The 25,471-nt window shown below is 43.9% G+C and overlaps 1 protein-coding gene across 2 annotated transcripts in view; it reads left to right on the top strand.

The window, feature by feature from the left end:
• Positions 1–25,471, top strand: part of mRpL15 (mitochondrial ribosomal protein L15) — a 70,615-nt gene that overhangs the window by 39,217 nt on the left and 5,927 nt on the right. For both annotated transcript variants that reach the window (XM_080285832.1, XM_080285831.1), the window contains exon 3: positions 4,415–4,580. In XM_080285832.1, the coding sequence (XP_080141958.1) occupies positions 4,415–4,580 (166 nt within the window). The remainder of the gene's footprint in view (positions 1–4,414; positions 4,581–25,471) is intronic.

Below are 25,471 nucleotides of genomic sequence, written 5' to 3'. Positions count from 1 at the left end.
ACAAAATCATCAGCATACAACATCACCTGTGGGAGTTCATTTCTGAAGTAACGTGAGAGGGCTTCATGTACCATGATAAACAACAAGGGGCTCAAGACAGACCCCTGATGCACACCAACATTCACGGAAAACTCATCAAATTTCCATTTACCCGTGCCTGGGTCTGAGCACCCACATACTGTGGATGGCCATAACAATCCTACCCAACCACTCCTTGATCCCAGGCTTTCACATTGCCCACCTCACTGTTTCTCTAAGGACTCTGTCAAAGGCCTTCTCCAAATCAACAAAAACAAAGTATGGTTTCCTTTTCGTTCCCATATATTTTTCCTGAAGCTGTCAAACAGTGAATATGGCGTCAGTGGTCCCATTGTCTGGCATAAACCCAAACTGTATCTCATCTGTATTCACTCTTTCTCTAATCATACCTTCTAGAACTCTCTCCATTACCTTCTTTATCTGGTCTGAAAGCTTTATCCATCTATAATATCCTCTTTCCAGAACAACACCCTTCCCCTTGTTCACATATACAATTACTGTACACTCTTCAGCCAATCATCTGGGACAGCACACTTATATATAATCATATTTCTCATGTCAGTGACTAACCTCACTCCTACATCTCCTGAGGCTTTCATCATTTCAGCAGTCAACCCAGACACATCTGCTTCCTGTCTCATCTGCATTCAGTCCATTGCCGTGCTCACAGTAGCAGCATCTATCAAAGGCTGAGGGCCAAACATTGGATCTGCTGGCTCCAAAACTTCCCTGTCCCAGTCAAACTCCTCATTCAGCAACTGGCTGTAATGCTCTCTCCATCCATCTTTAATATCCCCACTGTTCAATACAACCCTTCCTTCATCATTCTTCACACACTGCTCACCTATGATATCCGTGTTCTCCCTCTTTATCTGATTTGTCACCCTAAAAATCATATTCTTCCCTTCCACATGATACAGGTTATCAAGTAAAAGTCTCTGTGACTCGGATTTCGCCCTGTAAACTTCTCTACCCGTACACTTGGCAGCCAGGTATTCCTCTTTGTTACCACCCTTCTTCCATTCCCAGAAAAGCTTTCTTTTCTCTTTAACTGCAGCTTCTATACCCTCCTCCCACAACCATGTCATTTTATGTCTTGGTGGGCCTCTTGTCCATCCACATAGTGAATCAGTAGCTCTCAAGAGGTTGCTCTTGAGGGCCGTGTACTGTTTAGTAACACTTCCATCCAACACTTCCTGTTCAGCCACCACTCTCCTCATCTCGTTATAGAAGGCATCCCTAACTGCTTGGTTTTCCAACTTCCTTATTTTCCTAGGTGCATAGGTCTTCTTTTCATCACCCGCTCCTTAAACACCATGTCACAAATCAATAACTTATGTTGCTGCACACACTCCTCACTTCCTATAACTTACCATCTCTCACTAACCTCCTATCAACCCTCCTGACCAGGAAATAGTCTATCTGGCTGTTATTTCCCCTTGACTCGTATATAATCAACCTACTCTTTTCCTAAAATGTGTGTTGCACACAATCATGTTCATTACCTCCCTAAACTCGAAAATCCTTTCCCCTTCCTCATTTCATGTACCAGATGCATATCCCCCATGTACTCCTTCATATCCTTGAGCTGCTTCACCTACATGGCCATTTAAATCCCCCCGTAATACTACAGTTTCATCATCCCCCACACCATTTAGTACACGTATTAAGTCATCCCAAAACCTCTCCTTCTGTACCTCATCCAGGCCTGCCTATGGAGCATACGCCGATAATAAGACATATGGGCCTGATGGAATCCCTCCTGTTGTTCTCAAGACCTGTGCTTCTGTGCTTACACCCTGCCTAGGCTAACACTTTTGCCTTTGTCTATCAACTTGTACCTTTCCTTCTTGCTGGAAGTTTGCTCTCATTCAGCCAGTCCCAAAGAAGGGTGACCATTCCCAACCCTTTAACTATCGTCCAATTGCTTTAACATCCTGTATTTCAAAAGTTTTCAAATCAATTCTTAATAGAAAATTTTAAAGCATCTTTCCTATCACAACCTTCTTTCTGATCGTCAGTATGGATTCCGTCAGGGCCGCGCCACTGACGATCTTCTCACCTACCTTTCAGACTCGTGGTCATCCTCCTTTCGGGACTTTGGCCAGAGCTTTTGCCATTGCACTTGACATCTCAAAGGCTTTCAATCGAGTCTGGCATTAATCTTTAATTTCCAAACTGCCCTCTTACGGTTTCTATCCTTCTATCTGTGCCTTCATCGCTAGCTTCCTTTCTGCTCGTTCTATAGCCACTGTTGTAGACAGCCATCATTCTTCTCCTAGATCTGTCAACAGTGTTGTTCCTCAGGGCTCTGTCCTATCACCAACTCTCTTCCTTTTATTCATCAATGACCTTCTAAGCTGTACATCTAACCCTATCCACTCATACGCTGATGACTCCACCCTTCATCTTTCCATTCGGTTCCCACAACGTCCATCTCAACAGTTACTTCATCAGGCAAGGGATGAGGCTATGGCACACCTAATGTCTGACTTTGCTCGGATCTCTGCCTGGGGTAAAAATAATCTGGTTGTTTTTAATGTATCTAAGACTCAGTGTTTACACCTATCAACCTGACAAAATCTTCCACAGGTATACCCACTAATGTTTAATGATATTCAGCTTAATCCTGCATCATCCTTGAACATGCTTGGAGTTTCATTTACTCAGGACTTATCTTGGAAAGATCATATTACATCTTTTGTAAAATCTGCTCCCAAGCGATTAGGTGTGCTAAGCCGACTCTGTTCCTTCTTTACCCCTGCACAATTGTTGACTCTATACAGGGGTTTTATCAGCCCCTGTTTAGAGTACAACTGTCATGTGTGGGGAGGCTCTCCACATACAGCTCTTCTCAATAGGGTGGAGTCAAAGGCTTTTCGTCTCATTAACTCTTCTCTTCTTACTGACTCCCTTCAACCTCTGTCTCTTCATCGCACTGTTGCATCATTATCTCTTTTCTGTCGCTGCTTTAATGGTCACTGCTCCTCTGAACTGTCTGCATGCATTTCTCCATCTCTATGAAGGGTGCGTAGCACCTGTCTAGCAGCAAACTCTCATCCCTTTTCTGTCCAACTCTCTAACACAAGAGTTAACTGTTACTCCCAGTCCTTCATTTATGCAACAGGTCAACTCTGGAACTATCTCCCTCTGTCTGTGTTTCCAGCTTCCTATGATCTCCAGTGTTTCAAATGCGTGTGTCCAGGCATCTCGAAATGATCGGATCGTGAATTTGGCTCTCTCTTGTATTTTGTTTTTCTCTCGGAAGGAACAATATTTGCGGGCTTGTGGCCTTTAGTGTCTTCTTCGTGTATAAAAAAAAAAAACAATTCCAAACACCATCCCATTGAACAAAATTTTCACTGCTCTTGTCCTATCACTTACACTCATAACATTTGTGACATATTCCAACCATTTCTCCCTAACCAGCACACCCCCATATCCATCTGTCATTATTATTAGTAGTAGTAATACTGTATCTGTATTAGTTTTTTTTTTTTTTTTCCAATGCAGTGAAGAAAGAACCAAAGGCCAGGAGCCTACAAGATTCTTCCCTCCAGGGAAAAACAAAAACAAGATAACAGAGAGGCAAATTCAAGATCCGTTCAATTTGAGAGGCCTGATCATACTGTGTTTGAAAGACTGGACATCATCGGCAGTAGGAAATACAGACAGAGAGAGACAGTTCCAGAGTTGACCCATTGCATACATAAAGGACTGGGAGTAAGAGTTAACTCTTGCATTAGAGAGTTGGACAGAAAAGGGATGAGAGTTTGTTGCTAGACGGATGCTATCTGCCCGGCGTAGTGTTAGAGGGATGCACGTAGACAGTTCAGAGGAGCAGCGGCCATTGAAGTAGCAATAGTAAAGATATAAAGATGCAACAGTGTGACAAAGAGACAGAGGTTGAAGAGGAGGAGAGTTAGTGAGGCAAAAAGCCTTCAACTCCACCCTGTTGAGAAGAACTGTGTGTGGGGAGCCTCCCCACATGTGAGAGTTGTACTCTACACAGTGGCGAATAATTCCCATGTATAAAGTCAACAATTGTGTGGGGGTAAGGAAGGCACAGATTCGGCATGGCACACCTAATCTCTTGGAAGAAGATTTTACAAGAGAGTAATATGATCTAAGATAAATCCCAAGAGACTGAAGCCCCAAGTATGTTTAAAGATGGTGCAGGATTGAGTTAGATATTGTTAAGAATTAGAAAGTATTACTACCTAATTCTCCTTCTGTCTTATTTTTCTCTTTCATTAGTTTCTGTACCTTGCTTTACCCCATCATTAGGTGGGAATAAAAGGGATGGGGATGCTAATGATGATAATGGTGTTTTATAGTAATATTTATCGTCATCATAATTATTTCCATGTTTCAGCTTGAGGTTATCGTACGAGCCTTTGTGTATGGGAAAGCTGCAGTTATTGGTGGACACATGTCGAATTCGTACAGATGTGCCAGTGGACGTAACCCGGTTGGCCGGGACTGGACTTTTTGCCATCAAGCCATTGGAGAAGGAGGGTGGCTTTATGCTGGAGGATGATGTGAGTTGAAGGCAGTTATAGTCAGTTTGTTCCACTTGATGGAACTTGATGGCTAACTGATATTGGATAAGTGTAACTTATGAGGTAGGAATGAGTCATGAAGTCAGTTTATATCACTTGATGGAACCAGGCCAGTCTCATAGCTAGAATACTCGGCTGTGGTTGTATAAAATTGGATTGGAGTAAATAGTGAGGTAGAAATGAGTCTCCTTATATAGATGATATGTTTTCACTTGATGGAACCGGGCCAGTCCTACAGTGTGAACACTTAGTTATGGTTGCATGAAATCTGATGAACCTAGTAAGGATTGAGTGTCCTTGGTTACTAGTAAGTTCAGTCCTCCAGTCTGATGGCACTTCACCATCAGCTCTGAGCTGAAACTTGTGAGAGGATTTTGTCAGGTTAGAACAAATGCAGTAGGTATTGAGTGTCCTTGGTTACTAGTCAGTTCAACCCTCCAATCTGAAAACACTTGGCTGTCAACTGAGTTGAAACTGATTAGGGATTTATGTCAGGTCTGAACAGACCCTCTATTGTGATTCAAATGCCCCATTTGGAGTGCTGGCCTTCCTTAGATTCATTCTCCAAAAGGTGATGAGGTGTATTGATAATGAAATGCTACCAAGAGAAGTTGGCTGGGCATCTACCCTTACATGTACTGGACTACAGTAGCCTAGCCTCGGGTTTCTACGTGTAGAAGGAGATAAGAGGGGATTGTCTGTTACCATTTTATATTGTGAGAGTGGTGATGCTTTCTTATGCTTATTCTTGTGATTTCCAGATGATTTTATTCAGCTGTTGGGAGAAAAGGCATTTGTTAGGAGTGTATTGCTGTATGGCAGTGAGACTGGTTAGTAAAGGAAAAGAATATTCAAAGGCTCAAACATACAGAAACGACAATGATAGATCGATGTGTAGTGCATCCTTGAATGCAAGGCCGGGAGAACTAGGTGTGTGTTTGAAGAGTTGAGAGGAGGGATGGGAGACATTTTGTGGAGAAGTAGTCTAAAACAGTCTCTATGAACCCCTCCACACACTCATGAGTCACTTGTTTAAAAAACTAAATAGTCATATCATTTATAAATGCTCAAACATGCTTGCATGCGTCAGCCTTGGTCACCTAATGGCACCTCTCCATGCTGCACAATCACTGGCATCCTGGCTATGTAGTCTCTTATCCCTGAGGTCACACTCCGTGGCCTCGTCCCAGGTCTTATAATGTTCACACTTCCCTCTTTCCACACCCAGTTGTCATCCTCCATGTTCTCCACATCCCAGACCATCTCCGTCTACCCCTCTTCATCACAAAACCAATACATTCCAGTCCCATCCTTACTCTCAACTCTTCAGTCGTAATCCCAGGCCCCCTGGTCCCACATTAAAGGACACACCACATATCCATGTATCATTGTCATTTTGTACATTTGAGCCTACAAAATGTTCTGGAAAGAGGTGAAGAGAGTAAGACAGGGTGGAAGTGAAGTTAGCAGGGGAGTGAAGTTAGCAGGGGAGTGAAAGATAAAAATGGTAAATTACTAGTGGAGAAGGGAGAAAAAGTGAGCAGATGGAGAGAACACTTTAAGGAATTGTTGAAAGTAGAGGATGGAAGTAATGCGAGTATAAGTGGCTGGGGAATGGCTGGGAGAAGGAGGGAGGTGAGAAGACAGGAAGAAATCAGTAGGATAGAAGTTGTGGAAGCAATGAAGAAAGTTAAATTGGGGAAAGCTCCAGGAATTGATGGAGTGTGTGGTGAAATGCTGAAGCATGGGGGAGAGATAGTAGTAGAATGGATGTGGAAGATGTGCAGATTGGCCTGGGAGGAAGGTAGAGTCTCGGAGGATTGGAAGTCAGGTATAATTATTCCCTTGTACAAAGGAAAAGGGGAAAAAGAAGTGTGTGGTAATCATAGGGGCATTTGTCTTCTTAGTACAGTATACTGTAATAGGAAAAGTGTATGGTAGGATACTTATTGACAGAGTTAGAGAAAGAACAGAGGAACTAGTTGGAGAAGAACAGGGAGGCTTTAGGAAGGGAAGAGGTTGTGTAGATCAGATATTCATTCTTAGATCTTTAGTGGAAAAGTCTCTAGAGAAGGGAAAGAAGTTGTATGCGGCTTTCGTGGATTTGGAGAAAGCATATGACAGGGTGGATAGACAAGGATTGTGGAAAGTATTACTAATATATGGAGTAGATGGGAAGTTGTTGAATGCTGTGAAGAGTATGTATGATGGTGCTAAGGCTGCAGTGCATGTGGATGGTGAACTGAGTGAATTTTTCTCTTTGAAGGTTGGGTACAGGGATGTGTCATGTCTCCATGGTTGTTCAATCTGTACATGGATGGGGTAATAAAAGAGGTACAAGGCAGGGTAGTGGATGTTGGAGTGGCCCTGGTAAGAGAGGATAGTGTTTGGAAACTCCCTGTACTGTTGTTTGCAGATGATACTGTGTTGTTGAGTGAAAACAAAGGGGAGCTGCAAGGCTTGGTGGATGAGTTTGGGAGAGTGTGTAAGAAATGGAATCTAAAGGTGAATGTAGGGAAGAGTAAACTAATGGTCTTTGAGAGAGGTGAAGTCAGTGAATGTACAGCAAGGTTGGATGGTGAGGAATTGGAAAATGTGAGTACATTCAAGTACTTGGAAAGTGTGATGAGTAATGATGGAAGTTTGGAGGGTGAAGTGCTTGAAAGGGTACAGCAGGGAAGAAAGGTTGCTGGTTCTTTGAAAGCAGTGTTAAGAAACAGGGAAGTGAGCATGGAAGTGAAAAAGTTACAACATGATAGTATTGTGATATCACCTCTAATGTATGGAAGTGAAGCTTGGCTGTTGGTGGAAGGACACAAGTCAAGAATGAGAGCAGTGGAAATGAGTTATTTAAGAGGAGCCTGTGGAGTCACATGGAGAGATAGGCTGACAAATGAGGATATAAAGAAGCATTGTGGTGTGGATGTGGATGTGATAGGAAGCGTTAGGAGGAATACACTGAGGTGGTTTGGCCATGTAGAGAGGATGGAGGGTGAAAGACTGATGAAGAAAGTGTATGTGAGTGAGGTGGTGGGGGGGAGAGGGAGGGGGAGGCCGAGGATGAGATGAAGGGATGGGGGTGGAGAGGTATATAAGAGAGGGGGTGTGTGAATTGGGAGCAGGGCAATGAAATGGTGGAGGACAGGGGAACGTGGAGGCGATTTGTTTGTGGCCACCCCAAACGGGATTGAGGTGTCTGGTAATAGATAGATAGAGCCTACAATTATTGTCTTCCTTTCCTACCCAGGTCTCAGTGCCATACGGCATTGCTCTCCTAACACATGCTGCATACAAAGATCTCTTAGCATGGAGGGAGAGCCCTCCCACTGCCAGGAGAGGCAGCAGCACCCTGTACTTCTGCAACCACTTCTTAACCTCACCATAGAGCTAGGTCCAACCCCACCTCCACCACGTAACATGTATCCCAAATAACAAAGCTCTTCCACACACTCAAGAGACTTGCCAGTAGGATTAATACTTTCACGCCTGATGGTCTCTACATGCCCTCCATGACACACTGCACACACACACAAAAGTGGCATTATCTCACACTGTGCCTGCAATACCAGTACATCTCTTACTCATCCACTTATCACAAATAATGCACAAGATGATTTTTTTTTTTTTTTTTTTTTTTTTTTTAATAACAGAACAGTTGAAGGAAAAACAAATGAATAAAAAGAGATAATCCATGCATCAGATTACTGGTGTTCTCCATTCATAAAATATCTGTATCAGTTGGACTTGAACAGTTGTAGGTTGAAGTTTGGGGGGGGGAAACAACTCCAGGGAAGCGAGTTCCAGAGCATTGCAGTTCGGGGAATAAAAGAATTCTGATAGGCAGAAGTTCTGCAATGTGGCTGTGTGACATTCCAGTCATGAGTGCTACCAGATGCCTGTGTAGCACGAGGGAAGGCATGGAGAGGTGACACAATGGACGCAACTTTGTCTGAGCACATGCCATAAAAATATCTGTAAAGTAATTCAAGGGAGGCAACATTCCTTCTTACTTGTAGGGGAGGTAGTTTATTTATAATAGCAGGATTATTAATATTTCCAGCAGCTTTGTTCTGAATTTTGGCTAGTTGTTTTAATGCAACCTCTCCACATCCATTCTTCCCACACCCTTGAAATCGTAATGAATAAGCACATAGTTAAACATCTTGAATCTATCTATCTGTCTATTGCCAGACGCCTCAGTCCCGTTTGGGGTGGCCACAAACAAATCGCCTCCAAGTCGCCCTGTCCCCCGCCATTTCACTGCCCTGCTCCCAACTCACACCCCCCTCTCTCATATACCTCCAATTACTTAATTAGTGATCAACTGTATGGTTTATCCCACAAAAGATCCACCATTGATATGCTTAATTTGACTCATACCATCCATCAGTCAATTGACCAACATGGAGAAGCTCATGCAGTAGCACTTGATATTTCTAAAGCTTTGACAGTGGGGCACTGTTCCCTGCTGTCCAAACTCCCTTGCTATGGAGTATGTCTTTTGTTCCTCTGCTTTCCTCATATCTCAGTGACAGAAAGATAAAAGTAGATGATGTATATTCCAGTTTCCTCTCAGTTAAAGCTGGCAAGCCACAGGGGTCAGTTCTGGCTCCAACCCTGTTCCTAATTCATATTAATGGTCTCTTATCTGTCACCCATAATCCCATCCATTCGTATGCAGATGACTCAACACTTCACAGTTCATTCACACTTAAACACCCATTCACAAAGTAACCCATAACTTAGTTCAGCCATCTCCATAAATCAAGACTCATCCAGGATTACTGAATGGAGACAAAATAACCTTGTCTCATTTAATGCAAGTCTATCTATCTATCTATCTATAGCCCGACGCCCTAATCCCGCAAAGGGTGGCCGCAGACAAAATGCCTCCAAGTCGCTCTGTCACCCACCATTTGATTACTCTCCCCCCAACTCACCCCCCCCCCTCCCTCATATACCTCTCAACTCCATCCCTTCATCTCATCCTCGGTCTACCCCTTCCTCTCCCTCCCTCTGCCTCACCTACATACACCCTCTTAGTCAGTCTTTCATTCTCCATTCTCTCCACATGTCCAAACCACCTCAGTGTATTTCTCTTAATCTTCTCAACCAATCCACAACTACCCCACAACGTTCCTTCACTTCTTTATTCGTCAACCTGTCCCTCCATGTCACTCCACATGCTCCTTTCAAGTAACTCATTTCCACTGCTCTCACTCTTGACTTGTTCCCCTCTTGCAAGGTCCATGCCTCGCTTCCATACGTCAAGGTAGGGATCACAATACTATCATGCAGTGACTTCTTAACTTCCACACTCACCTCCCTATTTCTCATCACTGCTTTCAGTGTACCAACAACCTTCCTTCCCTGCTGTACCCTTTCACACACTTCATCCCCCAAAGTTCCATCCTTACTTATCACACTACCCAAGTACTTGAATGCACTCACATTCTCCAAATCCTCACCATCCAACCTCACTGCACACTCTGTGACTTCATTCCTCTCAAACACAATAACTTTACTTTTCGTTTTTGTTTCGTTTTCGTTTTTAAAGGCTCCAACATGCTTGCATGTGTTGGCCTTGGTCGCCTAATGGCGGCTCTTCATGCTGCACGATCCATTGCAGCCTCCCTGTTCAGTCCCTTAACCCTAAGGTCACACTTAATGACCTAGTCCCATGTCTTTCTCGGTCTACCCCTCATAACCCCACCCCCAATATTAACACTTTTCACCTTCCTCACCCAATTATCATCCCCCATCCTCTCCACGTGTCCAAACCACCTCAATCTACCTCTCCTCATCACAACACCAATACACTCCAGTCCCATCCTACCTCTCAACTCTTACATCGTAAACCCAGCCCCTCCAGGCATTGGACACAGGGATGCACTGCACATCCACCTAATCATTGTCATTTCTGTACGTCTGAGCCGGCGAACATCTTCCTCCTTCACTGCCCAGGTCTCACTACCATACAGCATTACACTCCTAACACATGCTGCATACAAAGATCCCTTAGCACGCAGGGAGAGCCCTCTCAATGTCAGAAGAGGCAAGAGCTCCCTGAACTTTTTCCAACCACATCTCACCCTAGCCACAGAGCTAGCTCCAGCCCCACCTCCAGCACACAACATGTCTCCCAAATAACAAAACTCTTCCACACACTCAAGAGCTTCACCAGCAAGTTCAATCCTTTCACGTCTGACAATCTCCACCTGCTCACCCCGGCACGCCGTACACATAAAGTCAGCATTATCTCGCAGTCTACCTCTGATACCACTACATCTCTTATGCACCCATTTATCACACACCCCACACAAGATGGAATTACTTCCCACGCCCTTGTGGCAAACTGCACATGGCCACTCTCCCTCGTCTTTGACAGTACCGCCACCAACCCTAGATATCATCACTTTTGTTTTATCTGCATTTACCCTTAAACCCTTTTGCCCCATACCATCTCTCCACTTCCCAAACCTTTCCTCCGCCTCCCTTTCGTTCTCTGCAATCAACACCAAATCATTAGCATACAACAACTCCCACGGGAGTCCGTTTCTAAAGTCACGTGAAAGGGCTTCAAGTACCTTGATAAACAACAAGGGACTCAAGACTGACCCCTGATGCACACCAACATTCACGGAAAACTGGGTGTGAGCACCCACATACATGGCCATAACCACCCTAACCAGCCACTCCTCCAAGCCAAGCTTTCTCATTGCCCACTTCACCACCTCTCTAGGGACTCTGTCAAAGGTCTTTTCCAAATCAACAAAAACATAATAAAGATCCCCTCTCCTACCAATATATTTTTCCTGAAGCTGTCGAACAATGAATATGTCATCAGTGGTCCCCCTACCTGGCATAAACCCAAACTGCATCTCATCAATATTCACTCTTTCTCTAATCATACCTTCTAAAACTCTTTCCATTACCTTCATTATCTGATCTAAAAGCTTTATACCTCTATAATTTCCTCTTTCCAGGACATTACCCTTCTCTTTATACACATTTACAATTACATTCTTCAGCCAATCATCTGGGACAACACACTCATAAATAATCCTATTTATCAGGTCAGTGACCAAACTCACCCCTATATCGCCTGAGGCCTTCAACATTTCAGCAGTCAACCCAGACACACCTGCTGCCTTCCCCACCCTCATCCTGCCTATTGCCTCACTCACAGTAGCAGTATCAATCAGAGGCCAAGGGCCAGACACTGGATCTGCTGGCTCCAAACCTTCCCTGTCCCAGTCAAACTCCTCATTCAGCAACCAGTTATAATGCTCTCTCCATGCATCTTTAATATCCTCACTGTTCACCACTACCCTTCCTTCATCATTCTTCACACAGTGCTCACCTATAATATCCCTATTATCCCTCTTCACATGACCTGCCACCCTAAATATATTTTTCCTTTCCCCATGATTTAGGTTATCAAGTAATTGTCTCTGTGACTCAGACTTTGCCCTATATACCTCTCTTCTAGCCCTATTCTTGGCAGCCAGATATTCCTCTTTGCTACGACCCTTCTTCCATTCCCAGAAAAGCCTTCTTTTTTCCTTAACTGCAGCTTCTACACCCTCATCCCACCACCAAGTTACTTTATGTCTTGGTGGTCCTTTTGTCCAACCGCATGTTACATCAGTAACTCTCTAGAAATTGTTCTTGAGGGCTCTGTACTGTTCATTAACGCCTCTGTCTAAAGCTCCCTGTTCAGCCACCACTCTCCTCAACTCGCTATAGAAGGCATCCCTTACTACTTGGTTTTTCAGCTTCCATATTTTCCTCCTAGGTACATAAGTCCTCTTTTTCATCACTTGTTCTTTAAGCACCATATCACAAATCAATAGTTTGTGCTGCTGCACACACTCCTCACTTCCTATAACTTTAACATCCCTCACTAACCTCCTATCGGCCCTCCTAACCAGAAAATAATTTATCTGACTGCTATTTCCCCCAGACTCATACGTAAAGAACGTACTCTCTCTTTTCCTAAAATATGTGTTGCACACAATCATGTCCGTTGCCTCCCGAAACTCGAGTATCCTTACCCCTTCTGCATTCCTTAGACCATACGCACATCCCCCATGCACTCCTTCATAACCTTGTGCTGCTTCACCTACATGACCATTTAAGTTCCCTCCCAAAATCACTATCTCATCATCCCGCATACCACCCACTACACGTATTAAATCATCCCAAAATCTATCTTTCTCTGATTCATCCAATCCTGCCTGTGGAGCATATCCCGAGATAATCGCAGCTATCTTGCTTCCCAACAGAATTTTCACTACCAATATCCTATCGCATACTCTCAAAACATTCATAACATATTCCACCCATTTCTCCGCAACCATCATACCAACACCTCCATATCCGTCTGTCCCCCCCTGCCAAAACAACTTATAGCAACAGTCCCTTCCAACAGTCGTTCTGGCTGATCCACCCCTGTACCGGACTTCCTGCAAACACGCCACATCCACCCACCTCCTACTGAATGCCTCGAGGACTTCCCCTGCTCTTCCCCTCAAACTTCCCACATTCCATGAACCCACCATCATCCCCATGGGTGATTTACTGTCCTCAGGCTTGCTTTGAAACTTATTTTGTTTTGTCATCTTCAATATTAATAAAGGGGGACAGACACAGCACAGGTCCCACTCACTGCACAGTCCCAGGTCCAGGCAATGGATCTGGGACCCCTAGCCCACCAGCTTACCAGTGGCTGTGGTAGTGGCCTCGGGGCACCCTGCCAGGACAGCTGCAGGGACACCCTCCAAGCGCGTCTTGGCACTGCAACTATCCCGCCATTATACACCCACTGATAGGGCAGCCTCCTGGGGCGCTACTCCCAGGTTCGGGCCCCTCTCTATTGGGCGGAAGCGGCAGCCTGGGAACCGCAATGCCCTGTACCCTCTAGCACAGGCCCGAGTCCCATCTCGCCCTGGACCAATGATCTATGCCGGCGGAACCCCCACCACGCCTCCCCCCAGAAGTCCGCCACTAGGTAACGGGGGCAAAGTTTTCTGGCCACATGCCCTTCCTGACGCCAACCCCCGTAACGTAGTGGGATACGTTGTGTGAAATATAAAGTGCATGTGGTGTAGTGCATAGATAGTTAGAGGAAATGTTTGGGGGAGTATGCTGGTCTACTCTCCATGTTACTGTCACACTGAAAAGGTCAGCAAAGGGGGATGGTTAGATAGCTAACCATTAACTTTCAAATTCCTCCTCCTACACACTGTCCCAAATTCATTCACCAAACCTTGCAACTCCCATTCATCTTCACTCAACAATACTGTATCATCAGCAAACAGCAACACCAGAAGCCTCCAAATCTCACCCTCATTCATTAGGGCCAGCCCCACATCCACTGCCCTACCTTGCACCTCCTTTACAACCCCATCCATGTATATATTAAACAGCCAAGGAGACATCACACAACCCTGTTTCAGTCCCACATTGAGATCAAAGAACTCACTCAGCTCACCATCCACTCGCACCGTAGCCCTAGCTCCCTCGTACGTACTCTTCACAGCACTCAGCAATTTCCCATCCACTCCATATATTCTTAATACCTTCCACATACCTTGCCTATCTATTCTGTCATAAGCTTTCTCCAAGTCCATGAAGGCAGCATACACTTTCCTTCCCTTCTCTAGATACTTCTCCACTAAACATCTTAGAACAAATATCTGATCTACACACCCTTTTCCCTTCCTAAATCCCCCTTGTTCTTCTCCAACTAGCTTCTCTGTCATATGCCTAACCCTATCAATGAGTATTCTACCATATATTTTACCAGTCACACTAAGGCAAATACCCCTATGGTTACCACATACTTCTCTCTCCCCCTTTCCTTTGTATAAAGTAACAATTATACCTGATTTCCAGTCCTCTGGAACCCTTCCCTCTTCCCAAGTCAATCTACACAACTTCCATAGCCACTCCACAACAATCTCACCCCCATACCTAAGCATTTCACCACACACTCCATGAATTCCTGGGGCCTTTCCCAACTTAATCTTCTTCATCGCTTCCACTACTTCCGCCCTACTGATCTCTTCCTCCCTCCTCTCATCTCTTCTTCTCCCAGCCATTCCCCAACCACTTATACTCACACTGCTATCACTCTCTACATTCAACAAATCCTCAAAGTGCTCCTTCCATCTTCTCAATTTCTTTCTCTTCTCCACCAACAATCTGTTATTCTTATCTTTCACTCCCCTACTATTTCCCCTTTCACACTGCCTTACTTTCTTAACTCCTTCCAAAACAATTTCTTACTCTCCCTCCATTTCACACTCAGATTCCTCCCAATCTCTTCATCCACTTTCTTCTTACTCTCATTCACCAGTCTCTTAACCTCCCTTCTCTTGCTCACATATACCTCTCTCTTCTCTCTCTCATCTTCTCCCCTACCTCTACTCACCAAGCATTCACTATATGCCTTCTTCTTTTGTTCCACAGCTCGTTTCACCTCATCATTCCACCATTCTGTCCTTGCACACCCTTGCATCTCCTCCTCATTCCACAAACCGCCTCACACGCTGCGCCTATCTCTTCCGTGAATATCTTACATACGTCTTCCATCCCTTCCATCTGCTCTAGCTCATACCTTCCCAATCTTTCTTCCACTGTGCTCTTATACTTTGTCATTTTCTCACTATCTTGCAATTTCTCCACTCTTCTCACAGGAGCTGCTACCTCCTGTCTTCCCCTTCGTCTCCTCAACCACTTTCTTTGCATCTCTACCTTGGCCATCACTAAGTGATGGTCCGAGACTCCATTCCCCCACCCTCTCCACACTCTTGCATCCAACACTTGTCTTCTCATTCGCTCATCCACACACACTTAGTCTATCATTGCCTTTCGTTCAACAAGTTCACCATCAATCCTCCTCATTACTCTCCATGTATACCGGTGGATCATCTTATGACGAAAGTAGGTGTTGGCTATTGCCAACCCCTTACAAGCACAAATGTCCACCAAAGCACTACCATTCCCATCTACGTCAGCTGGCACACCCCACTGACCAACCACTCCATCCACTCGTACATTCCCAACTTTGCCATTCATGTCTCCAATCAACAGCACTCTCTCGCTCCTCTCAAACTTATCCATACATGCTTCTACTCTCGCCCAAAACTCATCTTTCACTGTTGCCAAGTAAAACCAAATAATTACAGTTTATTAATAGACAGATATTGCCAGATTCCTATAGTGCCTTCAGTGTTACTAATTTTCCTGTCTCCAAAAGTATTGAAATTCTTGATATTTCACTTAACAGTTACCTCAGCTGGTCCATTCGTGTCAGATCACTTACTAAGACCACCTGAAAGAAACCTGGATTATTGTACAGAGTTTGTAGCTTCTTCACTGACGAGCAGCTGGCTATAGTTTATAAGAGTCATGTGCGCTCTCACTGGAATATTGCTCACCCTTGTGGAGTGGATGTTGGGAGGTTGCACTAAAACAGCTAGACAAAATTCAGAAGAAAGCTTTTAGAATTATTAATAACTATGCTACTACAAATAAACTAACTCCCCAACAGGTAACAAGAAATGTTGCCCCCCTTGCATTATTTTACAGATACTTTATGGCAAATGCTCAGGCAAAGTAGCACCCATTCTCCCACCTCTCCATGCCTTCCCCTGTGCCACACAGGCATCTGGTAGCACCCATGACTGGAATGTCATACAGCCATATTGCAGAACTTCTGCTTATCAGAAATCTTTAGTTCCCCGAACTGCGTCTTTTTTGGAACTTGCTTCCCCATAGTTGTTTCCACCTAAACTTCAACCTACAGTTGTTCAAGTCCAACTGTTACAGATTTTTTATGAATGGAGGACACCAGTAATCTGGTGTATGGATTATTTTTTTTTTTTTTTCCTTCCTCTGTTCTATTATTTAAAAAAAAAAATAAAATAAACACACACATTTGGCCATTCTCCCTCTGCTTTGACAGTACTGTTCCCAGCCCAGTACAGTATACAGTATCATCACCTTTGTTTTATCTGCATCTGCTCTCAAATGCTTGTGCCCCATTCTGTCTGTCCTCTTCCTAAATCATTCCTCTGCCTCCTTTGTATTGTCTGCAATCAAGAACAAGTCAATACCATACAGCATCTCCCATGGGAGTCCGTCTCTGAAGTCACTTGAGAGAATTTCAAGCACCCTGACAATAAAGGGCACAAGACTGACCCCTGATGCATGCCATCATTCATGGAAAAATTACTCAAATCTCCATTCACTCTCACCTGTGTGTCAGGACCCATGTACATAGCTATAACCACTCTAACCAACCACTCCCTGCCAAAACCTTTTCCAAATAAACTAAAACAAAGTGCAACTCCCTTTTCTTTCCTATGTATTTTTCCTTAATCATTTGGACCATGAATATGGCATCAGTGGTCCCTTTGCCTGAGCTAAACCCAATCTGCATCTCATAAATATTCACTCTTTCCCTAATTATACATTCTAGGACTCTCTCCATTACCTTTATTTTCTTGTCCAAGAGTTTTATGCCTCTATAATTACCTCTTTCAAGGGCATTGTCCTTCCCCTTGTACACATTTACATTCACACTGTTAAGCCAGTCATCTAGGACAACGCATTCATATATAATCATATCAAATCAGTAACTAATCCCTCTTCTATTTCTCGTAAGGCCTTCAGCACTTCATTAGTCAACCCAGACACACCTGCTCCTTTCCCCACCTGCTTTCTGCCTATTGCCCTGCTCGCATTAGCAGCATCAGTTAAAGGCCAAGAGCCAAACACAGGATCCACTGACTCCAAACTTTCGCTGTTCCAGTCAGTGTCCTTATTCAGCAACTGGTTATAATGCTTTCTCCAGGCATCTTCAGTTTCCTCACTGTTCATTACAGTACTACCTTTCCTTCATCATTCTTCACACAATGCTCACCTATGATGTCCCTGTTTTCCCTCTTCATTTAATGTGCCACCTTAAATATCATATTCTTCCTTTCAACACTAGGTTATCGAGTAAAAGTCTCTGAGACTCAGATTTTTCCCTATATACTCCTTTCCTCACCTACTATTGGCAGCCAGGCATTCCTCTTTGTTACGGCCCCTTTCCTATTCCCGAAAAAACCTTCCTTTCTCCTCATCTGCAGCTTCTACACCCTCATCCCACCACCATGTTACCTTAAGTCTTGTGGGGCAAGGAGACCTTGTCCATCCATATACTGAATCAGGAACTCTCAGGAGATTGTTCTTGAGAGCTCTGTACTGTTGATTAACACGTGTCAACAGCTCCCTGTTCAGTCACCACTCTTCTCCTCTCTCTGTAGAAGGCATCCCTTACTGCTTGGTTTTTCAACTTCATATTTTCCTCCTAGGTGCATAAGTCTTCTTCTTCACCACTTGCTCGTTAAGCACCATGTCACATATCAATAACTTATATTGCTGCACACACGCATCTCTCCCTATAACTTTAACATCTCTCACCAACCTCATATCAGCCCTTCTGACCAGAAAGTAGCTTGCTTGACTGACTACTATGGGCCAGTGCACTGAGTGGTCCTGCCATATGGTGGGAGTCTATGAACTTCTCCCAGATGCATTATTTGCAGGTGTGAGGGTTACAGTTACCAATATTTGATGTTAATCTACTCAAAGCCAGCAAAAACTGGGTGTTGTTATATTGAACATCAGGTTTACACAACAAAACTAAGGGTTCTGCAATATTCATGGCCTTGTAAAGAAGATGGGTTGGGAAAAAAAATAGTATTCAAACATATGCTCTACTCTGTCTGTCAGGTGATTTCTAGGGATGTATTAACCTGTTAACTGCATATGGCATTTTTTTGGAGGTGTCCATGGTGCGCAGACATAGGGGTAAAAATGAAATTTCCCAAAGGCCAAATTTTGGCTTAGGAATTGAGAGAACACATGCCAAAGTATATAGTAACAAAGGAATTGAGAGAACACATGCCAAAGTATATAGTAGCAAAATATTTGCTCAGTATTTACCTTGGTAAAGCCATGGATGAACATTGAAGTGTCTGATTCTCTATTGGAATGTACGGTTTTCATTTTCTTTTTCGGTTTTGGTTTCGGTTTCGGTTTTGAAGGCTCAAACATCCTTGCATGGGTCGGCCTTGGTCACCATGGCACCATATACGAAATTTACCTGCATAGCCAGGGCTGTATTGAGCGGTTGCACTTGGAACAGCCCGTACTGTATAGAGCAGTTAACGGGTTAAAGAGGGTTTATGTGGAAATATTGCCTTCATGTATGTATAAAGATGGTAAATAATTCAAATAAGGGTAATAAGATTTCCATTTCTTAAAAACAGTGATGAAAGATGTGGATAACTTCGCCATGTGACATTTCCAAATGGTACTCGGCTCTGATACTGTGTTGTTAAGTGAAGACGAAGGGGAGCTACAAGGCTTGGTGGAGGAGTTTGGGAGAGTGTGTAAGAAACGGAATCTAAAGGTGAATGTAGGGAAGAGCAAAGTTATTATCTTCGAGAGAAGTGAAGTGAGAGTATGTACAGTGAGGCTAGATGAGGAGGAAATGGAAAATGTGAGTGCATTTAAGTACTTGGGTAGTGTGATGGTATGGATGGAAGTTTAGAGGGTGAAGTGCTTGAAAGGGTACAGCAGGGAAGAAAGGTTGCTGGTTCTTTGAAAGCAGTGATAAGAAACAGAGAAATGAACATGGAAGTGAAAAAGCTACTACATGACAGTATTGTGATACCAACTCTAATGTATGGAAGTGAAGCTTGGACCTTGTTGGAGGGACAGAAGTCAAGAGTGAGAGCAGTGGAAATGAGTTATTTAAGAGGAGCCTGTGGAGTCACATGGAGAGACAGACTGACGAATGAGGAAGTGAAGGAGCATTGTGATGTGGATGTGGATGTGATAAAAAGCGTTAGGAGAAAAATGCTGAGGTGGTTTGGACATGTGGAGAGGATGGAGAGTGTATGTGACGAGGAGAGTGTATGTGAGTGAGGTGGAGGGGGGGAGAGGGAGGGGGAGGCTGAGGATGAGATGGAGGGATGGAATGGAGAGGTATATGAGAGAGGAGTGTGTGAGGTGGGAGCAGGGCAATGAAATGGCAGGGGACAGGGTGACATGGAAGTGATTTGTTTGTGGCCACCCCTTATGGGATTAAGGCATCAGGCAATAAATAGATAGATAATAGACTCGCCTCTGTCACACGTATGACAGTAAACAAACGAGACTGGCGAGGTGCGTCTGTGATAGGGATCACTTGGTTGCGTGACACTAACAGTAAGAACAGTTAGCAAAACGACGAACTTTGTTTGCGCCATGGCTGACTGCAAATCAGATTCAACTTTCAATGCAGACCAGCACCCATTCATAAAACAAGTGAAAGGACAGGCCAGGTTTCCATCAAAGATGGACATCAAACGTCATAGCTTGTGGGAGACACGGTGTAGAAGAGGTGTTGAGTGGATAGCAACCAGGAAAACATGTCTTACTTTGCTCCGGCAGCGAATTTTAAAATACGGCAAAATTTGTGCATGAAAACATTTCTCCATTTATTTGCCATGTTATAGTCTTACACCAATTATAAGGGATGTTTATTGAATAGCAGATTGTATGTAGAAGTTAATTCCCTGGAGGTGATATTCCTGTTTTACGATTTTTTTTTTTCTTCTTCTTCTAATGCCACTTACACACAAAGGCATTTGAAAAATTTTGTGATTTGAGGAAACTACATGAAAGTGCATAGAAACATTTATCTTTGAAACCCACGGAACACATTTCAGGGAGATGTTCACAGACTCCTACCAGATGGCAGGAGCACTCAGTGCACTGGCCCATTTGCCACCAGACTTGTATGTAATCAACCTATTCTCTCTTTGCCTAAAATATATGTTGCACACAGTCATGTTCATTGCCTCCCCAAACTCGAGTATCCTTTCCCCTTCCACGTTCCTCATACCATATGTGCGTCCCAATGTACCCCTTCATATGTTTGAGCTGCTTCACCTACATGATCATTTAACTCCCCTCCCCAAACTACAGCTTCATCCCCCATACCACTTATCACACTGTAGCACCAGTCGAGCAGAGCAGTACTCCCAAGGTGGATGGAAAGCTGATGACAGAGCTGGAGCTCCCGTGTCATCAGCCCTCAGGACTAGCTCCTGACCATCCCCCCTTTGCTGAACGTTTTCAGTCTTTCAGTAACACAGAGAGTAGGCCAGCATGCTCTCCAGTACAAGTTCCTCTTACTGTCAGCACCAGTCTGCATGCATGTTACACACTACACTTCCTATTCAAAATTAGCAAAATGGCATCTCAGCAACAAGCCTCGGAGTCCTTAGGGGGTGGGGGGACCATAAACGCCCCCATCTTCCGCCCCTCTCCCAGTGACAACCCAGCGAGATGCCTGGAACCACTGTCTGTCTCACATCTTCTTCATTTCAGCAACATTCATGGCCTTTCCTCCAAATTTGTCGTTGTTGAGTACCACCTCTCTAAACCTCACCTTCTCTTCCTAACGGAGACTCAGCTGTCTGAGGCGACTGATAGCAAGCCCTTCTCTGTATCCTCCTACTTTCTTTATACTGTACTCATTTTAAAGTCAAAGGTGACTGTTGTGCATATGTATGCAACGAAATATCTTGCTCTCATGTTCCTGAACTTGAATCTTCCAGTTTCTCTACTCTCTGGCTTCGGCTTTCCTGTCATTCTCTGACTAAATGTATCTGCACTGTTTACTTATCCCCTGATTCTACTGACTATGAAAAATTCTTCATCCATCTTACTTCTAAGATGGAACACATTGTATCCATTTCTCGTTTCTCTTAAGTCTCCATTCTGGGAGATTTCAATGTTTACCACCACCTTTGGCTCAACTCTCCTTTCACTGATCCACCTGGTGAGCAAGCCTACATCTTTTCTATCCTCAGTGACCTAGAGCAACTTGTACAGCACCGTACCCATATGCTGGGACTTGGAGAATTCCAGCATAATTGACCTCTTCCTTACAACTAATCCTTCTGCTTATGCTGTTATTTTCTCGCCATTGGGCTCCTTTGATCACAACTGTATCACCTTAACCTGTCCTATCGCTCCAGTACAGCCTGTGGATCCTCCAAAGAAACATCGGTTGTGGCACTTTGGAGCTGCGGATTGGGAGACCTTTAGGCAGTACTTCTTTGAATTTCCATTGAATGATTATTGCTTCCATGGCCGGGAGCCATCTGTATGTCCCTTGCACATGGAAGCTATTCTCTCGGGCATGGAAGCATACATTCCTTTCTTACATCCTTTGACTAATGCAAACAAACCTTGGTTTAATCACGCTTGTTCTAATGCTGTCCACAACAAGGAGAGGGCCTACAAAAGGTACCGGAGCCAACCCACCCCTGAATCGCATCTTTTTGATGTTTCTGCCCGGAATCGTGTTAAGTCTTTTCTTCGCTGTGCAAAAAGTAATTTCATCCATACTATTGCTCTGAACTCTCCAACTCGAATTCTTCCCACTTCTGACACCTTGCCAAAAACCTCATCATCCTTTCCTCCTCTTTTCCATCCTCATGGCTCTATAGCTATTTCTTCTACTGATAAAGTAGAACTCTTTGCTCAGACTTTCTCCTCCATTTCCACCCTAGACGATTCTGATGCTGTCCCTCCATCACTTCCCCCCTCGGACTTCCTCATGCTGACATTGAAATTTCTTCAGTTGATGTATTTTCTGCCATCACTGGCCTCAGTACTAAGAAGGCATATGGGACTGATGGGGTCCTTCTTGTTGTCCTCAAGAACTGTGCTTCTGTGCTTACACCCTGCCTAGGTAAACTCTTTCGCCTTTGTGTGTCAACTTGTACCTTTTCTTCTTGCTGGAAGTTTGCTCTCATTCAGCCAGTCCCAAAGAAGGGTGACCATTCCCTACCCTCTAACTATCGTCCAATTGCTTTAACATCCTATATTTCAAGAGTTTTTAAGTCTATTCTTAGCAGAAAATTTTTAAGTCATCTTTCCTGTCACAACCTTCTTTCTGATCATCAGTATGAGTTCTGCCAGGGATGATCCACTGGCGATCTTCTCATCTACCATTCAGACTCCTGGTCATCCTCCTTTTGGGACTTTGGCGAAAGCTTTGCCACTGCACTTGATATCTCAAAAGGCTTTCAATCGAGTCTGGCGTAAATCTCTAATTTCCATATTGCCTTCTTACAGTTTCTGTCCTTCATATATAGCTTCCTTTGTGATCATTCTGTAGCTGCAGTTGTAGACGGCCACTGTTCTTCTAGAGCTATCAATATTGGTGTTCCTCAGGGCTCTGTCCTATCACTAACTGTCTTTCTTTTGTTCATCAATGGCCTTCTAAGCCGTACATCTAACCCTTTCCACTCATACGCTGATGACTCCATCCTTCATCTTTCCATTCACTTCCCACAGCGTCCATCTCAGCAGTTACTTCAGCAAACAAGGAATGAGGCTATGGCACACTTAAAATCTGACCTGGCTTATATATCTAATTGGGGTAAAAGCAATCTTGTTTTTAATGCATCAAAAAACTAAATTCTTATATGTATCAGTGTGACAAAATCTTTCACAGGAGTACCCTCTAATTTTCAACAATATCCAGCTTAATGCTGCACCATCTTTAAACATACTTGGGTTTCATTCACTTTGTTTTTGTCTTGGAAAGAACATACAGTATTACCCCTCTTGTAAAATCTGCTTCCAAGAGATTAGGTGTGCTAAACCGACTCCACGCCTTCTTTACTCCTGCACAGTTGTTGACTTTATTTACGTGTTTTATTCGCCCTTGTGTAGAGTACAACTCTCATTAAAATTTCTTCAGTTGATGTATTTTCTGCCATCACTGGCCTCAGTACTAACAAGGCATATGGGCCTGATGGAGTCCCTCCTGTTGTTCTCAAGAACTGTGCTTCTGTGCTTACACCTTGCCTAGGCAAACTCTTTTGCCTTTGTCTGTCAACATGTACCTTTCCTTCTTGCTGGAAGTTTGCTCTCATTCAGCCAGTCCCAAAGAAGGGTGACCACTCCCAACCCTCCAACTATCGTCCAATTGCTTTAACGTCCTGTATTTCAAAAGTTTTCGAGTCAATTCTCAATAGAAAAATTTTAAGGCATCTTTCCTATCACAACCTTCTTTCCGATTGTCAGTACGGGTTCCGTCAGGGACGCTCCACTGGCAATCTTCTCACCTACCTTTCAGACTCCTGGTCATCCTCCTTTCGGGACTTTGGCGAAAGCTTTGCCATTGCACTTGACATCTCAAAGGCTTTCGATCGAGTCTGGCATAAATCTTTAATTTCCAAACTGCCCTCTTACGGTTTCTATCCTTCTATCTGTGCCTTCATCGCTAGCTTCCTTTCTGGTCGTTCTATAGCCGCTGTTGTAGACGGCCATCATTCTTCTCCTAGGTCTATCAACAGTGGTGTTCCTCAGGGCTCTGTCCTATCACCGACTCTCTTCCTTTTATTCATCAATGATCTTCTAAGCTGTACATCTAACCCTATCCACTCATACGCCGATGACTCCACCCTTCACCTTTCCATTTGGTTCCCACAACGCCCATCTCAACAGTTACTTCAACAAACAAGGGATAAGGCTATGGCACACCTAATGTCTGACTTTGCTCGTATCTCTGACTGGGGTAAAAATAATCTGGTTGTTTTTAATGCATCTAAGACTCAGTTCTTACACCTATCAACCCGACAGAATCTTCCACAGGTATACCCACTAATGTTTAATAATATTCAGCTTAATCCTGCATCATCCTTGAACATGTTTGGGGTTTCATTTACTCGGGACTTATCTTGGAAAGATCATATTACATCTCTTGTAAAATCTTCTTCCAAGAGATTAGGTGTGCTAAGCCGACTCCATTCTTTCTTTACCCCTGCACAATTGTTGACTCTATACAGGGGTTTTATCCACCCCTGTGTGGAGTACAACTCTCATGTGTGGAGAGGCTCCCCACATACAGCTCTTCTCAATAGGGTGGAGTCAAAGGCTTTTCGTCTCATTAACTCTCCTCCTCTTACTGACTCCCTTCAACCTCTGTCTCTTTGCCGCACTGTTGCATCTTTATCTCTTTTCTATTGCTACTTTAATGGTCACTGCTCCTCTGAACTGTCTGCTTGCATTCCTCCACCTCTACGACGGACGCGTAGCACCTGTCTGGCAGCAAACTCTCATCCCTTTTCTGTCCAACTCTCTAATGTAAGAGTTAACCGTTACTCCCAGTCTTTCATTTATGCAACAGGTCAGCTCTGGAACTGTCTCCCTCTGTCTGTATTTCCTGCTGCCTATGATCTCCAGTCTTTCAAACGCAGTGTGTCCAGGCATCTCAAAATGATCGGATCTTGAATTTGGCTCTCTATTGTATTTTGTTTTTCTCTTGTAGGGAACTGTTACTGCGGGCTCATGGCCTTTGGTTCCTTCTTCCTTGCATTAAAAAAGAAAAAAAAAAATGTGGGGAGGTACCCCACATACAGCTCTTCTCAACAAGGTGGAGTCAAAAGCTTTTCATGTCATCAGCTCTCCTCTTACTAGCTCCCTTCAACGTCTGTATCTTCGCCGTACTGTTGCATCATTATCTCTTTTCTGTCGCTACTTCAGTGGTCACTGCTCATCTGAACTGTGTGCCTGCATCCCTTCTCTACTATGGTGGGTGCATAGCACCCATCTAGCAACAAATTTTCATCCTTTTTCTGTCCATCTCAAAATAAAGAGTTAACCATTACTCCCAGTCCTTAATATGTGCAATAAGTCAACTCAGGAACTGTCGCCCTCTGCCTGTATTTCTTACTGCCTATGATCTCCAGTCTTTCAAACGCAGTGTGTCCAGGCATCTTGAAATGAACAGTTCTGAA

Source organism: Coenobita brevimanus, chromosome 108 (genome assembly GCF_032717465.1).
Source record: "Coenobita brevimanus isolate Jiangsu-jjx chromosome 108, ASM3271746v2, whole genome shotgun sequence".
NCBI classification, from domain to species: domain Eukaryota; kingdom Metazoa; phylum Arthropoda; class Malacostraca; order Decapoda; family Coenobitidae; genus Coenobita; species Coenobita brevimanus.
The sequence above is the reverse complement of the archived record's forward strand: the minus strand, read 5'-3'. Positions and strand labels throughout refer to the sequence as shown.